The sequence below is a fragment of the Hibiscus syriacus genome, unplaced genomic scaffold, assembly GCF_006381635.1.
Source record: "Hibiscus syriacus cultivar Baekdansim isolate YM2019G1 unplaced genomic scaffold, ASM638163v2 tig00110888_pilon, whole genome shotgun sequence".
Taxonomy (NCBI): Eukaryota; Viridiplantae; Streptophyta; class Magnoliopsida; order Malvales; family Malvaceae; genus Hibiscus; species Hibiscus syriacus.
In genome coordinates, this window is record NW_024062898.1 from 234,245 (window position 1) to 252,839 (window position 18,595).

The window sequence follows — 18,595 nt, forward strand, 5'->3', positions numbered from 1 at the left end:
GTTACATCGATAATCAAAGTCATCAATGGCTCCACTTCAAACGTCGACTCCAGTCTCGATTCGATGCCCGTCAACAAGCCTCATTTCTTCAATGGAGCTAACTATGTCTATTGGAAGAATAGGATGATGTATTTAATTCAAGCCAGTGACATGGGAGCATGGAATGTTGTAGAAGTCGGATATATCAAGCCTCTCACTCATCCAAGATTGTGAAGTGAATGAGAGACAAGAATGTTCCAGCTCAACTCCAAAGCCATCCATATCATATTTTGTGCTCTTGGACCAGATGAATATGGAAGAGTTTCATCTTGTACAACCACCAAAGAAATATGGGATAAACTACAAGTCACTCTTGAAGGCACCGACGAGGTAAAAGAATCTAAAATTAGTCTTCTAACACATAGTTATAAAAATTTCAGGATGAAACCAAATGAAGATATCAAAGCTATGAAGATAGATTCTCAACGATTGTCAATGGTCTCAAATCATATGGAGAGATCATTCCAAACGAAAAGCTTGTGAGGAAGTTAGTTTACTCACTTCCAAAATCATGGCAATCCAAGAAGACTGCAATCATCAAGGCTAAGAACCTAAAGTCCTTAACTCTTGAAGAGCAAATCGGTTCCCTTCTCACTCATGAAATGATGCTTGAAGATGAGGTGGACCTCGATAAGATTGAAGAGACACCAAAGGAGAAGGAGAAGAAGAAAAATATTGGAGTTGCTCTCAAATCCACAAAAAAAGAGAGTGATTCTGATGAAGATGACGATGACGAGGAAATGGCATTGTTTGCCAAACGGTTCAGAAAAATGATGAGACCTTACCGAGGAAGAAAATTCAAACGAAATGAAGGCCTCAAAAATGAACCAAAAGAGAAGGACCCGATCATTTGCTATGAATGCAAAAAGTTTAGGCATGTCAAATATGATTACCCACACTTGAATAGAAAGGGTCAATCAAAGAATAAGCACAAGGATCATGTGGCTACATGGAGTGATGAAGAAGGTTCCGATGAAGAGGAACAAGAAGTAGCAAACTTGTGCTTGATGGCATTCGAGGAAGATTCTAAGGTAACCTCTAACTCATCTGAATTTGATGATTTATCTTATGATGAGCTATTAGAGGAATATAATGGGTTGGCTTCGGATTATGAGAAATTGTTTTTAAAATATAAAAATGATGTTTCAAAATTGAAAAATAAAAATAAACTCATATCCAAAACCAACAACGATCTTGAAAGTAAAATCAAAGATTTGCAAATCAAACTAGAAGAGTTTGAAAAGAAAATTTTGGATTTGCAAAATTTACTTTCAAAGGTCAATGATGATCATCAAAAGAAAATTGATGATCTTAAAGCTTCTTTTGATAAAGTTTGAACAAAACGTTTTGAAAAAGGAGAAAATTTAAAATCCAACTTTGTTAGAAAAAGTTTTAAAAACTACAATCATAGAGGTCCCCGAATAACCTCTAATAGAAAAATCGTTAGAAGTATATGGGTTCCTAAAGGACTATTACTAAAGATAAATATATCCTACACAAATGGATACCTAAGGGGACTAGGATTTTGGAAACTAATGAATATAGATCCAAAAGAATTTGGGTACCAAAAATTAGAAATTAATCTATGTTTGTAGGAAAAGGAGCATTGCTACAAGGCATGGGAAACAAATTCAAATTCATGGTACCTTGATAGTGGATGCTCGAGACACATGACCGGGGACAAAAGCCGATTTATTGAGCTTAATGCCAAAAATAGAGGAGAAGTGACTTTTGGTGATAACTCAAAAGGTCACATTGAAGGTATAGGCACTATAGGTAATACCTCTTCCATACAAATTAAGAATGTTTTATATGTGAATGGATTAAAGCATAATCTTTTGAGTATTAGTCAATTATGTGATAAAGGATTCAATGTCATGTTTGAAACCAATGGTTGTAAAGTTATTGACATTGCATCTAATATGCTTGTTGGTCATAGAATAGGAAACATATACATGGTGCATTTAGACTCTATTGATATGACTAATTTATGCCTAGTTGTTAAGGATGAGCATGATAGTTGGTTATGGCATAGGAGACTAGGACATGCTAGTATGAGTGTTTTGCAACGATTAATTCAAGGAGACTTAGTAAGAGGGCTGCCTAAACTGAAATTTGATAATGATAAAATATGTGATGCTTGTGCTAAAGGAAAGCAAAAGCGAGTTTCTTTTAAATCCATTAATTATGTATCAACTAGTAGAGTATTGCAATTGATCCATTTAGATCTTTTTGGGCCATCTAGAACTACTAGCTTGGGTGGAAAACAATATGCATTTGTCTTGGTATATGACTATTCTAGATATACTTGGGTTCTATTCTTAAGTACTAAAGATGAAGCATTAGAAAAATTCATCACGTTTTCAAAAGTAATCCAAAACGAAAAAGGTTACTCTATAACTAGTGTTAGAAGTGATCATGGAACTGAATTTGAAAATCTTGGATTTACTGAATTTTGTAATTCTAATGGTATTAGTCATAATTTTTCAGTACCAAGAACCCCTCAACAAATGGAGTTGTTGAAAGGAAAAATCAAACTTTAGAAGAAATGGCTAGGACCATGCTTTGTGAAAATAATTTGCCAAAATATTTTTGGGCAAAAGCCACAAATACTGCTTGTTATGTTATTAATCGAGTAATGATTAGGCCTATTTTGAAGAAAACTCCATATGGAATTTTTAAAAATAAAAAGCCTAACATTAGCTATTTTCATCCTTTTGGATGTAAATGTTTTGTTTTAAATAATGGTAAAGACAATCTTGGCAAATTTGATGCTAAAAGTGATGAAGGAATTTTTCTGGGTTATTCCTTAAGTTCTAAAGCTTATCGAGTATTTAATAAAAGAACTTTAGTTGTAGAAGAGTCTATACATGTTTTTTTCGATGATAATCTCCTTCCGAGGAAGGATTCTTGTTTAAATGATGATGTAGGTATTATAAATACAAATGACGTTAGACATGACGTTGGAGAATCATCATCAAAGGAAGAAATGAAAGATGAGGAAACTCATGATCCTCTCAAAAATCCAACCATTGAAGAAAGGGAAGTATCTTACCCAAGAGAGTACAACTATGTCAAGGATGGTGAAATCATAGGTGATCCATCCAAAGGGGTAACAACTCGATCTTCTCTTAGAAATATTTGTAATTATGTTGCATTTATCTCATGAATAAAGCCTAAGAATATTAAAGAAACATTAAATGATGAACATTGGATTATGGCTACGCAAGAAGAGTTAAATCAATTTGAGAAAAGTAAAGTTTGGACACTAGTTGAAAGGCCTAGTAATAAATCTATTGTAGGTACTAGATAGGTATTTAGGAATAAGCTTGATGATAGTGGTAATATAATGAGAAACAAGACTAAACTTGTTGCTCAAGGGTATACTCAAGAAGAGGGCATAGACTATGATGAAACATACGCTCCCGTAGCTAAGATGGAAGCAATTAGAATGTTATTAGCATTTGCATGTTTTCATGAATTTAAATTATATCAAATGGATGTTAAAAGTGCATTTTTAAATGATTTTATTAAAGAATAAGTGTATGTGGAACAACCTCCAGGTTTTGAAGATTCAAAAATTATGGATCATGTTTTTAAATTGACAAAAGCACTTTATGGTTTAAAACAAGCTCCTAGAGCTTGGTATGAAAGATTGTCAAACTTTTTAATTGAAAAAGGTTTTTCAAAAGGGAAGGTTGACACTACATTGTTTTTAAAGCATAAAGGTAAAGATTTATTAGTAGTTCAAATTTATGTTGATGATATAATATTTGGTTCTACTAATGATGTTCTTTGCCAAGAATTTTCTAAGCTAATGCAAAGCGAATTCGAGATGAGCATGATGGGGGAGCTCTCATTTTTCTTGAGACTCCAAATCAAGCAAAGAAAAGATGGCATCTTCATCAATCAAGCTAAATACGTCAAAGATATGCTCAAAAAGTTTGGACTGGAAAATGGGAAACCTCATGACACTCCAATGAGCTCTTCTACAAAGCTTGACTTGGATGAATGAGGTAAATGTGTGGATGTTAAATTATATAGGTCAATGATTGGTTCTTTGCTCTATATAACTGTAAGTAGACCGGATATTATGTTTAGTGTTTGCTTATGTGCTAGATTTCAATCATGCTCTAAGGAATCACATTTACTAGTTGTTAAGAGAATCTTTAGATACCTTGAGAACACTCCTAGTTTAGGACTTTGGTATCCTAGAGACTCTAGCTTTAGCTTGCATGCCTTTTCTGATGTGGATTATGGAGGATGCAAATTAGATAGGAAAAGCACCTCCGGTACTTGCCAATTCCTTGGAAATATATTGATTTCTTGGTTTTCAAAGAAACAAAATTGTGTTGCATTATCTACCACTGAAGCGGAATATATTTCAGCCGGTAGTTGTGTTGCACAAGTTTTATGGATAAAACAACAACTTTTTGATTATGGAATTGAAGTAGGTACCATTCCTACCAAGTGTGACAATACTAGTGCTATTTGTCTCACTAAAAATCCCATCCAACAGTCTAGAATTAAGCACATTGAAATAAGACATCACTTCATTAGAGACCATGTCACTAAGGAAGATGTAGTTCTAGAATTTGTTGATACTTTGCATCAATTAGCGGATATCTTTACAAAGCCTTTAGACAAGGAACGTTTTTGGACACTTAGGAGAGAATTAGGTTTAACTAATCTATCTTCACTTAGTGCTTAAAATAATTTTAACTAACCCATCCAGCTCAGTTGGTAGAGCACAAGGTTCTTAACCTTGAGGTCGTGGGGTCGAGTCTCATGGAGGGCATTTCATAATTTGGAGGTCTTCTACGGAAGCTGCTCTCAACCTAGTGTTGGGGGTAACCTACTATCTTACCTCCCCCTTACCCCATTACATATGGGAACAAGGGACATCCATTTTTTATTCATTGCTTTTAGTTAGGAGGAGTTTATGATTTTTGGTGAAAATTAACTTTATGTTCAAATAATTTTTAATGATAAATTTGATTGATTGAACATGATTACTTTTCAATATATGAGTTTCCAATACCACTAGAGAAAATTAATTTAGCATTTTGAGTGTTTAAAAATTAGATTTTAGCACATTAGTGCAGAGGGATCGATACCCCCCTGGGTTCTGGTTTTTAACACGGGCAGAACACCTCAAACCCTCTCTTCTTCTCTTCACGTCGTTTCTCCTCTATACTCTCTCACTATCTCCATATTTCATCAAAACAACGTTTTTAATCAGAATTCTCTTCAAATATCATCTCCTAAACCTGTTGGAATCATCAAAAACGTGCAAAGTTCATCTAATCTCACTCAAATCCGAAATTCTTCAAGGTATTTTTCTAAAACTTCTATTTCATCAATTTTTTATTTTAGAACTAGTTTTAATTAGTTCTAGGTTGAACTTTAGATCGGGCATTGATTGTTTAGTGATTAGAAACTCGATTCTATAACTAATTTCATCAAAAACACAAGAATTTTCAAAGATTTTGAAAATTTTTGAAATTTAAAAAAATTATATTTTCAAATTGTTGTGTTTTTTATTTAATTATGTTATTATGAAAACTATATGTATATTGATTCTCAAAACCTTATTTTTCAATAGTTTTCAAAAACTTTGCCCATTAGGATTGGTATAAAGAACTTTGAAATATTAAGGACTCAATTGAGTTTTGGGATTGATTATTTTGTATACATATGTTTTTAAAATTGCAGGTTATCTTTCCATTCTGATTATCTTAAATCATGTCTCATAAACGTTCTAGGGCTTCCTCTAGTCGTTCTAGCCAACCTCCAAACTCACCTCCAAATCCTCCACCTATCCCACAAATTCCTATTCCTAATCCCGATGATCCAAACATGACCATTCGCAATTCTTGTTTCAATGAACCTGGTCGTAAACAAAATATCTACTTTAGGTTTTGTCAATACTTTGAATCCTAAAAAATCTGGTAAGAACGAATCACATCTCTTCAAGCCATGTTAGACATCAATTTTCGTCATCTTCCTACTCTTCATTAGTGGAAATTTGACAAACTCTTCGAGCTTGAACCAATTGTCTACCATCAACTTGTTCGTATCTTTTACTCTAATGTCGTTTGCATTAAAAACCGAGAGAAAACCTTAACCATAGGGATCCGATCCTATCTTCTAGGACGTTTCTTTCATCTTGACTCGGAATCCATTGTCAAAGCATTAGGATTAAATAATGAAGGGTTATACAATGAAAAACTTACAGTAGGATCTCAGTATAAGCGAACGGATAATGCAAGTGTTCTAGACCTTCATGACCGTTTTCTTCACCTAATGATCTCTTGGTGGTTTCGACCATCCGGAGGCCGTTACTCTACTCTTTGAGCCTTAGATCTATTTTGGCTTCATTGTGTTCAAAATTAACCTTCCACATATTATTTTTGTTGAACTTGTCGAAACCGTAAATCTTGTTCCCAATAAGAAATTATGTTCTTCTTTAGTTTACGGTTGTATTATTAGTAATCTGTTTAAGAAGGTTGGGTTTAGAGTTGGTCTTGATGCTTCCTTTCCCCTCAAAAACCAAATCAATCTATTTTCTTTAACTAAATCGGGATGGAAGATCAATGAAGAAACTGGTCTTTGGATTTATAACGGTGAGCAACCTCCGGAAGAAGACGACTCCGACAATAAGTCGGAGCAGCACGAGGAACAAGCACCTCCAGAGGAACAACCTCGTCCAGAGTATCAAATGCCTCCATACTTCCTATCTTTTATGGAGAACATTGATTTGAGGCTTGCATCTATCGATTCAAATCTGACCGCTACCACTGAAATGATGAATCGTCGTTTTGATTCGTTGGATGAAAGGGTCGATGCACTTTCACGTGATGTGACCAATATTTGGTCACATTTATCTCCTCCTAATGTACCGATAGACGATTAGGCCCTGTTCTTGCTTAGTTTTATTGGATCAAAACTTCAAACTTATTATTTTAACATTTTGGATATTTTGGAATGTTTGAATTTGTGGATTATTTGACTTTGAATTTGTTTGGATTTATGGATGGTTTGAACTTATATTTCTATATGTTTGGTGTGGTTAAATTTATTCATTATTGTATCATTTACATCATGTTAGATTTATGACCAATTTTTCCATGTCACATTGTTTATGAATATTGATTATGAAACTAATGGCTTTGTTTATGAATATTGATTATGAAACTAATGGCTAACGTTTCTCTTGATTGTGATCTTAGCAGCTTAAGCTATATATATTTTATCATCAATTGGCTAAATGATTTCAAAACCTTGTTTAAAATCTTTTAAAAGTCTTTTTGATTTAACAAAAAGGGGGAGAAAAGTTAAAGTGTTGTGTTTTAAAGGGGATAAGTGTTATAGTAAGGGGAAGTAATTTCAAAACTTGATTTCAAAATCTTAAAATTACTAAAATGTTTTGTTATATCAAAAAGGGGGAGATTGTTGAAAACATTTTGATATTTCGATATAACAAATTAAGATAAATAAATTTTAAGATTTTCCAAAAAGATTTTCTAAGTATATTCGATATAATTATTCGAATATCAAAATATTACTCCAAATATTTCAAATGTAATTTTTAATCCTTACTCAAGTGTAAAATTAAGTTTTAAACTTAAAATAATTTCAAAACAATTTTACAAAATATTTCGAACCATTTCAAAGCCAAAAATTCCAGAATGTCCAAAGGGAACCGATTCCCCCCTGAATGGTTTGGCTCCAAGAAAAACAGAATGCTCGGAAGGAACCGATTCCCCCCTGTTTAACGGTCGAAATATTTGAATTTTACACTTAGGGAACCGATTCCCCATGAGGGGGTACCGATTCCCCCCACGCTCCAAGCTGTTTTATTAATTGATTTCACACTAAAACGGCTCTATTGACTCCACTAATCATCCCCAACGTTCAGAATCATTTAAAGGTATATTTAAACAAGCTTAGAAGCCATTGATTAAAAATAAGAAACAACAATCAACTAGAATCAAGAGAGAATCAAAGAGAAAGCATCAAACCTCAAGTTTGAGCATTTCAAGCCTATTTTTCATTCAATATTCATTTTGCTTTCAAGAACACTATTTGTACTCAATTGTATTCATTTTTTAGTTTCTTTTCTTTGTTCTAGAATTGTGCAAACATTCTACCTTGTGAGGATTTCCTTGTAAGTTTGCAAATTTGTAATATTCTCTTTGAGAAAGAGTGTTCTCAAGAATTGGGGTATATTCTTGAGGGAGTTGTAAGGTTATCTCTTTGGCCTCAAAAGAAATAACAAATTAGTGAATTTGTTGGAAAATCCTTAGTGTGGATAGCTAAGGTAATAGACGTAGACTTTGATTGAGAAAGTCGAACCACTCTAAATCATTGTGCAATTACTTTCATTTTTCTGCAAAAGCTTCCACCAAAATTTTAATTGCCAATTCACCCCCCTCTTGGCCGCTTCCATCGATCGATTAACTCAGCAACACTAGTATGGTACCCGAATATAGTTTAATTTCGAACTCTACTTCCCTCTCAGACGATACATCAGGAAACTCTTTTGGGAAGATATCTGAAAAGTCTATCACAGTATGAATCTTTTCAATTCCAAACGTAGACTTCCGTGTACCCAGAATATAAACAAGGTACGCTACAATACCCTTTCGAATCATTTGCTCAACTACCAAGGATGATATCACATTCGACATATAATTATTACTCACCGATCAAAATAATATCCCTATCATCAAAAATCTTCAAAATTGTTCTTTTACATTCGTAGTTCATATTAACTTGATGCTTCTTCAACCAATCAATACCAATAATAAGATTGAACTTATCCAACAAGAGTTTCATATGGTTTTCTGAAAAGGTCTCTATACATAGCTCAAGCTGAAAGTTTTGATAGAGTTTATCAACCATTATAGATTGTCCCTTAAGAGATTGAACAATAATAAAACATGTGGTTGACTCAATTGGGATTTCAAGATTGTGTGTAATAGAACTCGCAACATAAGAATGCGTAGACCCACTATCAAACAATACAAAATAATAAACAAAATAATTGGAAAAAGTACATGTAATAACGTATGACTCAGTACGCTCCTCAATATGTCTCGTAGCATAAACAAATGTAGGCTACCTAGCCTCTGACCTCATAGAACCTTTACCCTGAGCAAATCGTCCCCTACTGGAAGAACCCAATGCAAATTTAAATGATGTGAGTCTACTCTGGCTACGATCCATCGGTGTCTGAGATGATCCTTGAGAACGAACAAAAGTTTAATATATCGAAGTAGGCTTTGAACAATCCCTTATAAAATGCTCAATGGAGCCACACCTAAAACACGCTCATAACTTCTTGTAACATTCTCTATTATGCTTCCTACTACAAGAAGTATAAGTAGAAATAATCCGCTGTGCAAAAGAAACACCCCTCTCTTTAACCGATCAGAAGAAGCAGCAAACCTAGATTTAGAGTCATATATTTAAATACCATCCTTCAAACGTTTACTATGACAATAAATTAAATCAGAATAACCTCATAAATTGATTGTTTCCTTTTGCAATTACGTTGTTCTCTTTTAAAATCTTCCATATCTTCGATAATTTTAGCTCGATCCATGAGCTTAACAAACTCCCGCTCATGATGAGCAGCCACCCTACTACCAATTTCAACATGCATACCCTTCTTAAACCACAAGCACTTACCTTCTTATGTAGTGATCAGTTCAGTAGTATACTTACTAAGGCATAAAAACTTTAACTCATAGTCCTGAACTATCATATCGCACTACTTTAGATCCATGAATTCATGTTTTCGCTTTTTCAAATATCGACTACCAACAAACTGACTCTGAAAAACCTTTTGGAAAAACTTATAAGTCAGTTAATCCCTCAGAGTTGTTATCTTAACCGAATCCCACCAACTTAGGGTGTCATCTTTTAACAGTGAGACGACTGCTTGAAGTCTCAATCATTCAGGGTAATCCATCTCATTAAGAAGACATTTGGACTCCTCAATTCAATATTTCCCAACAGACAGGGATGTTCCAATGAACCATCTAAAATACTCAGCTCCATTACAAAACATAAAAGACAATACAATAACGATAATATCATCTGACTGAACCCCAACTGATCTCTAAAGTAATCATGATAATACTCAACCAACATCAACATCCTCCAAATCATTCGTGGTTTTGCCTTCAGTGACAGGTGTATGCTCCATCGAATCAGAAGAATTGGACCATCGGACAAAGAATTGGACGCTCGAGTACGCCCCTCGGATGTCTAAACCATATGAACTAGATGATCCTTAACAATATCAACCGCTTGAACTCCATGGCCCGAAGTGTTACCATCCTTACGGGATGGTACAGAGGACATTGACCTCTATGAGGTGGCATACTATCTACTGAGTCTGAGATCGAATATAAGAAGAACTTAAAGTCAGATCTGGTATTAAAATCTCAAATCAAAATAACTTGTATACAAATTTTATATTTAAAAATAGATAAAATTAAATCATTTAACAAAAATTTATAATCATAATAGGTTTTAGAAAATATTTCCCATACCCAAAATGTTTTCGATGCATGAAAAAATTATTTTACAGAATAATATATATTTAGAGGTAATAAAGTACGAAAATTAAACCTAAGTTCTAATACCACTAAATATAACTCCCTAAACCTAGCCTAGACGTTACGACAAGATATCAGAGATCACATGTTTTAAAATGACAAAAGTCATTGCGATTCTAAATTTATTTCAAAATACCAAATTCCCAAAATAGATTCAGTTTGTAACTTGTAGCAGTAGTAAGTCTACATAACCCAAAAGTAAAGTCTGAGTTCCCATAAAATAATGCATGCTACCGAAACTCATCAAAGTAACATAAAGTCTCAAAAACACCCAAACAATATAATCTGATAAAAATTTGTATAAAGAATACAAAGTCTAAAAATTTAAATACGGAATACAACGAAATGATTTAGCAATCGATCCTCTAAGTATCAGATGTAATCCTAAAGGCCAAAAGGATCTGAAAAGATAGAAACCAAAATAATGAGCTATAAAGCTCAATGTGTCCTTTAATTACATCAAATATTGATAACAAAAAAAAAAGTTCAGACATCTCATAAAATGCAAATTAAAACTCAAGTAGTGGTAAACTAGTTGATCATTATCAGAACAACAGAAAATTCCCACAACTTTACCTTTTGTCACATGTAAAATAGGATGGGGACGTTACACTTCGAATAGGTATCTAAAGTGGAATACAAAAGATAAGATGGAGATGTAGACCTCCATAGAGGTTCCCACACAGAAACGAGATAGGGATATTGCCCTTGGTAGAGGATCTCAAACCTAAACAATATAAGAATTAAGCCCTCGTAGAGGATCCCAGTCAAACTGTAGAAACTCAACAATTTACAGATTATAAATAAATCACATAAATCAGGAATCGAACATGCTAATGTGATAAACATAACAAGAAAACGAACAAACAAAAGCATACAAGTGTGATATCATAATTAATAACCATCACACACTCAGACAATCCAATAATATCGCATCAACTGAAATATAGCATGGAAAATTATCACAGAATACGGATCAAGGGACATATCTATATCAACTAGATAACACCAGTTAAGTCTTACGCTTCTCACGATCGGTAGTATGAGGTCTTGTAGAATATGGACCTAAAAATAACACTATTATACGAGTACCAAAATAATACATCTAAACCAAAATAAACTATTATTTTACTATACAACACTCACGTGTATCCCAAGTCAAACATGTAAAATGTAACTGAGCTGAGGTAGTCGAAATCTACAAGAGAGGATGTGGAGACACGTAATCACCTTTAGTATATAATATGGAAAAGTGAGTTCAAAATCCTATAATTTACTCAAGATAATTATAACTTAAAGCAATAAATGACATAAAATAGGACTTTCGGGTAAGCATTTGAAAAAATAGGCTAGGAGAATGAACTTAGGATGTCAAAAAACATGAAGCTAGGGGTCAACAGAAAAGTCAACGAAAAAAATTAACAGTCAACCAATTCGGTCAAATGGCTTGGTCAATGGTTTAGGCCAATTCAAGATTACATCGATTCAAGGCTGATTCAAGGCCAGACTGATTCTGGGTCAAATCAGTCCGTAGCAAACAGTCCTACACGTGTAACAGTGGCACATGAGACGCCATCCGGTGGTCGGTTTTGCATAAAAAAATCCAGAACAATGTTTTAAAGCACCAAGAGTCACTTACAAACGTTGGTTTCCAAAAAAAAAGATAGAGATTGGATTTTTAATGAAACTCGAATGTTTGACTCTTTCTCGATTACAAACGACAACGACGAACCAAGGGCACCGGACGAACGGGAACAACGAGTCGATCATGGTACCTATAGTGAGACTCGCGGTCGACTGTATGGCGATGAAATGACAAGGATTTGAACACAAAGACAAAAAGAAAGGAGAATTTTAGGTGGCTAGAAAATAAGAAAATAGGAAAGAAAAGAACGAGAGAAAAAATAAGGTATTTAAATGACCTATTTTATGGCATAACTATAAACTTGGTCCTTGAACTTTCAAAAATTAACATATATGCACCGAATTTTCATAAACTTTTGGTTAACCCTAATTTCATTAATAAAAAAATTTAACCCAAAATTGGAATATGACAACACGTCACATTTTTATGAATTTTTTATTTTATTTTTTAAGGAATTTAGACTAATTAATAACTTATGGATTAAAGTGAATAAAAACTTTGGATGTGCCAAAATTAAAAAAAATATAGTTCAAATACTAAATATATATAAGGCTTAATGCAAAAATTAATGCTTAAATTATACCTAAAAATTAACTATTGGTATCTGAAGAATTTTTCATTAAAAGTAGGTGCCTAACATTTTTAATGTTACATTTTTAAGTGTCTAAACCGTTACCACCATTAAACTTGGAAATTATATTACACATTTCACATTTATATTTTTTATTTTTTTAAAACAAAAAATATTATTTAAAAAAGAAAAAAATCAAACAACAAGATCATCCTTTTCTCCCACCCATGCTTTCTCTCCCTCTCATCCCCCACCTCTAATGGCGAAGGGTCACCACCAGCTGGATTTTATTTAGAGCAGGGCGATGAACTCAATGGTGGTGGCCATGTAACTCACTGAAAGTAGAAGCCTTTGGAATCACCAAAAACAACAAAAGAAAAACCTAGAATTTCAATGACCCTTTGTGACGCTTTCCACGATGATCGATGCGGTTTCACAGTGGGTGAAAAACTAAGTTTTGATTGTGGTGGCGAGACGATTCTAATGAAGTTAGCAGTGACGGCCACAAACCAACGATGGTTGATCGAAGATGGAGAAAACAAATAATATTGGGGGGTTTTATGTGCATGAATTGTTACTGCCATTAGATTTACTTGTGTCAGAATAAAAAATCAAACCCCCAATGCTATCCTCTTCCCCCTTCCATGCTTTCTCTCCCTTTCATCCCCCCACTTCCAATGACAAAGGGTCACCACCACTAGATTTTGTTCGAAGCAAGAGGAGGAATTCAATGGTGGTGGCCATGTAACGCACTAAAAAGTAGGAGCCGTCGGAATCGCCAAAAAACTACAAAGGAAAACCTAGAATTTAATGACCCTTTACGACACTTTTCATAACGATCGACACAGTTTCATAGTAGGTGGGAGATTGGGTTTTGATGCGGTGACAAAACAATTTTGATGGAGTTAATGGTTGCGACTATGGACCGGAGGTGGTTGATCGACAGTGGAGGAAACAAATAATATCGATTTTTTAATAATTTCAAAAATAATGGGGTTTTTTTAATTATAATATTAAGCGCCTTTTTTAATAATCTTTTATGTGAGATAATGATCAAATTTAATTGCAGTAACGGTCCAAACACCTAATAGTGTAACATTGAAAATGTTAGGCAGTTAAATTTAATTTTGAGTATAGTTTAGACACTTATTTTTAGATTAAGCCTAAAATAAAAGGGAAATGAAGAAAACTAATGACAAATGAAGCCCAATAATAGCCTAAAATATTAAACATAATGGGCCAAAAATGTCCAACAAAAGTAAGGATCAGGTCCAACATTGTTTATTTCCCATGCATAGAGCAATTCAAAGGATCCACACTCTCGTTGATGCCCCGCGCCTCAAAAGCTTCTCTCTTAACGCACCCAAAAGTGGATGTTTTTAATTTCCTATTATTTTCGTATTTTTTTTTTCTAATTTCTTTCGGTTTTAAATTTAGGTATATAATCTTACCTAGATAAATTTTTTGAGCACACATTAGATTTTTGGTTTATATTATCTATTTGGAAGTGGAAATGATCATTTGGGTGATTAAGAAAATTGCCAAGGTTATAGATTAGTTTAGTTGTCGAATTATTGAATTTCTTTCGTGTTAATTTGCGTTTTTCTTTATATAAGTATATATCTTTGTGTGTGGTGGTGGTGGTGGTGTGGAGGTGGGGATATGATCTATTTATTCAATGTAAAAACTATAAAGTTTTGTATTTAGTATCATTAGATGAATGTAAATTGATAATGAGATTATTCACTTCTTTTTTCAGTAAAAATCTCTTTGTTTTCAATTTTTAATTTCAGTCGTCAATTAAATCAGTGTAAAACTAACACGTTTACAATGTGTAATTGGATCCTACCTCTCTCCATATATATCAAGAAGTAAATTGGGAATTGAATGATTCAAATTTGATTATTGTAACTCCATTATGTTGCAGTCATCGTTATTCGATAATTGCACTCATGTAACATAGGTTGATTGACCATGTTTATCAGCTTTCATTAATGATTCATTAGAAATATATATTGCTTAATCTCTTTTTTAAGTGGCAATGATGGTCAATTTTTTTATTCATGCTTTATAGATTGTATATCTATCCTCGTACAGAAATTCTCGTTTGTCATTTTGAAAAATGAATTCAGGTAGATGTGGAATATGCAAATGGCATCAAGTTTAGCTTGTCAGTAGAGTTTTTGCGAGTTTATAGCCCTACTGCTGATGGCAAGATTCGATCAATCGGCGGTGAAAAAGTATATATTTTGCTCAATCTTCTGACATTGAGCATAAGACAATAAATAATATCAAATTCTTGATAAATATATATATATATATATATATCTAATTTGACGTGTTCTCTCTCTTTTAGATGAGTAAGTTTGGTTTGTGATTGCTTAGGGTTCTTTTCTCAGGTTATATCCGGGCGACGCCATGTCGGTATAATGTCTGCCGAACCTGTAGGAAACTATGGGGTAAGGTAGCTTTTCTAAGTTATTTGTTCGATCATCTTACTTGATAGAGTTTTCGTGTGGTTGGATTGAATGTGATTTCCCTCGTTTATTGATACTTGTGTTATTTTCGGGTGGACGGTTCAGGTTAGTTTTCGATGATTTGCATAGAACCGGGATATATTCTTGGGACTACTATAATCTTGGGAGCAACAAGTTTACCCTCATGAGAAATTATATCAAATCATTGAAGCATGGACTCAGCCGGGATCCATCTAAAACGAAGCCATTGAAAGACCTCTGATTACCCGAGACAGTTACTCTAGTTCTTATCAAGATCTTTGTGTTGCTCGATTTTCTTGGAGGCTTGAATAACGTAAGTATTCTTTTGAGGAGCATCCATGTGGTTTAGCTTCTGGACTCGACTTGTTCTCCAGACAAAATAGGGATTGGGAACTCAATAATATCGTGTGTCGAAACAAGTGATTTACTTTCCATCTCGATATTACTGTTGCTTCCCTTTTCTTGTGGACCGAGAAAATGCGATGTTTTTTCAACTTAATTGTTCCTTTTATGTGTTTAGTGACTTGTACATGTTTCCATTAGATTGTCTAAATCTGAATACTAATAATGAATATCATGTTCGAATCTGATGTTACCTGTACAAGACTCTGGTCGGACGTTCAAATCTGATGTACCCGGTTATAGCAAAGGGTTATTTAAAATTTTTTGAAATAACGAGGTTGATGTTTAAAAAATAATAAAATATTGAGGACTAATTTTGTTACCATACCTTGAGAATATAAAGAATAAAAATGGTTTATTTGGAAATTTTGAAACAATAAGATTGACATCGTAAAAAAAAGATAAGAATGAGAATGAAAAATCAATGAAACAGTAAGGACAGATTTTACTATTATGTCTTCAAGATATAAAAGAACAAAAGGGTTTATCTGAAATTCAATTATGTCTTGAAGGTATAAAAGACAAAAGCGTTTTTCTGAAAATTTTGAAATACAAGGTTATTATAAAAAAATTTAGGGTAAATTACGTTATTATTCAACTATTGTGATTTCATTTTGACCTTGACTTTTCGATGTAATCAATCAGATTACTCAACTATTTAAATGTTTTAATCAAATCACATACTTGTAACATTTAGGTTTAAAAAAAATAAGTACTCAAATTTTACCTCGAAAAACGTTTTTGTGTTTAAAAAAATTCACTAAAAATATGTGCATAATATTTTCTCAGTTATACTTTTAGGTGTCTACCGTTTAATTTTTAATTTTTCAATAGTAAAAATATAATTTTTAATTAAAAAAATCAATTTATTTAAAAAACCCAACTTTTTACTAAAAATATAAAAACCCCTAAAACGGTTGTCAACCATCTTCGACTACCATCGTTGTCGTCGAATGATTGGGTTTTGATCGAAATTGCACGGTGGATGGCAGGGTGTGGCTTATGGACGTCGAAACCGGTCGGAATTGACGAAGAACATCAATAGTTGTTTAAATAACAACGAACCTTTGAATATTTATCTACGGTAAACGGTGGCATGTTACAATGAAAGGTCAACAGGGTTTGATCAGGGGTCGACGTCGGTGCCGATGATAGTGGCGGTGATGGTCAATGCCGGCTGATATAGAAGAGGGAAGTGGGGGAGAGGAGAAGGCACGGGGAGAAGGTTTTTTTTTTTGGCTTAATACAAAAATAAATGCGTAAAGAATGCCTCGAAAAATATTTTAGTGCCTAAAGAATTTTTCGCTAAAAATAGGTGTCTAAAGTTTTCTCTTTTACACTTTTAATTGCATACAGTTAAAATAAACCTTTAAGTGCACTTGCCAAGTCTAGAATTTTTTTAAAATAAAATATTTTTTAAAAATATTTTTTTAAAAAATATGGACGTAACATGTGTCACTTAACGGTTTTTTAACGCTAGACACCTAAAAGTATAACGGATAAAACTTTAAATACCTATTTTTAGCGAAAAATTCTTTAGGCACCAAAAGTTAATTTTGAGTATATTTTAAACACTTTTTTTATATTAAGCCCTTTCTTATGCGCTGCTAGATGAGGTTTTTAAAATATTTTTTATTTTTAAATAAATTTTTAAAATTACCAGAAAATGACATGTCTCACTTAACGATGATTTTTAATGGCAGACACCTAAAAGTAATAAGGTTAGAAACATTATGCATCTAATTTTAACGAAAAATTCTTTATGCGCTAAAATATTCTTCGAGGCAAAGTTTCAGCATTTATTTTTGTATTAAGCCTAACATTTAATGGAATAGATGATGTGACAATCAAACATTTTGGTATAATTACACAATTGATCTTTGTTACTTATATATTCTTTTAATTTAGTCCTAATTTTAATAAGTTAAAATAAATTTAATTTTCAAATCAGGAGATGTCATGTGTTATCATTCGATTAAAAGACTAAATTTATTTTAATTTATTTTTAATTTAAGAGATTTATTTTTTACTAATCAAAGAGTGACATGTGTCACCCTTTGATTGAAAGAAAATAAATCCACAAAGGGAATTGCATTTAGAATCCGTTGATGAAACAAGCGTCAAACCATTGAGCCAAAGCAACCATTTAGACTATTTTAGACAATTAATAATATATATCTTGTATCCTAGTATATAAATGGCTTTACTCAAAATTAATAATATTTTATATATCTTAAATTTTAAAAATATATTTTATTTTTGTCTTAAATTACTAAATATATTTTATTTTTTAATGTACAAATATATATATTTTATCTTCATCTTTACTTAAAATTATATTTTGTTCTTATCTTAATTTTTAAAAATATTTTTTAAAATATCTTAACATAAAATATATTTAAATATTTTATTATTATTTTAATATAGAAATATAGATTATATTCTTATCAACACTTAAAATTATAGTTGTTACTAAAAAATGAAGGTTGAATTCTGACTAAGGGGTCGAGACGAAGTGAACGATGAAATATGAGACCGAACAACCACTATCTACGATCATCGATAGTGATGTCCTCTGATTGGGAATACACCAGAATGTCATCTATAAATACCACCTCAAACTGATCCAAGTATGGGTGGAAAACTCGATTCATTAGGTCTATGAACGCCCTGGAGCATTGGTGAGTCCAAACGACATTACTATGAACTCATAATGACCGTACCTTGTCCTGAAAGATGTCTTCACCATATCTGCATCATTGACTTTTAACTTATAGTAGCATGACCGTAAATTAATCTTGGAAAAGAC

At 32.9% G+C, this 18,595-nt stretch overlaps 2 protein-coding genes across 2 annotated transcripts in view; both read left to right on the forward strand.

Annotated features, from left to right (window-relative positions):
- LOC120144290 (alpha-soluble NSF attachment protein 2-like) overlaps positions 1–18,595 on the forward strand; it is a 28,994-nt gene that overhangs the window by 1,876 nt on the left and 8,523 nt on the right. Inside the window, exons 2-3 of the mRNA XM_039158393.1 lie at positions 6,559–6,563; positions 15,128–15,138. The gene's annotated coding sequence lies outside the window, so the exon portion shown is untranslated. The remainder of the gene's footprint in view (positions 1–6,558; positions 6,564–15,127; positions 15,139–18,595) is intronic.
- LOC120144305 lies at positions 14,121–15,625 on the forward strand. The gene is made up of 4 exons (XM_039158405.1): positions 14,121–14,255; positions 15,019–15,126; positions 15,286–15,350; positions 15,469–15,625. Exons 1-4 carry the CDS (start codon positions 14,121–14,123, stop codon positions 15,623–15,625), a joined length of 465 nt encoding a protein of 154 aa, XP_039014336.1.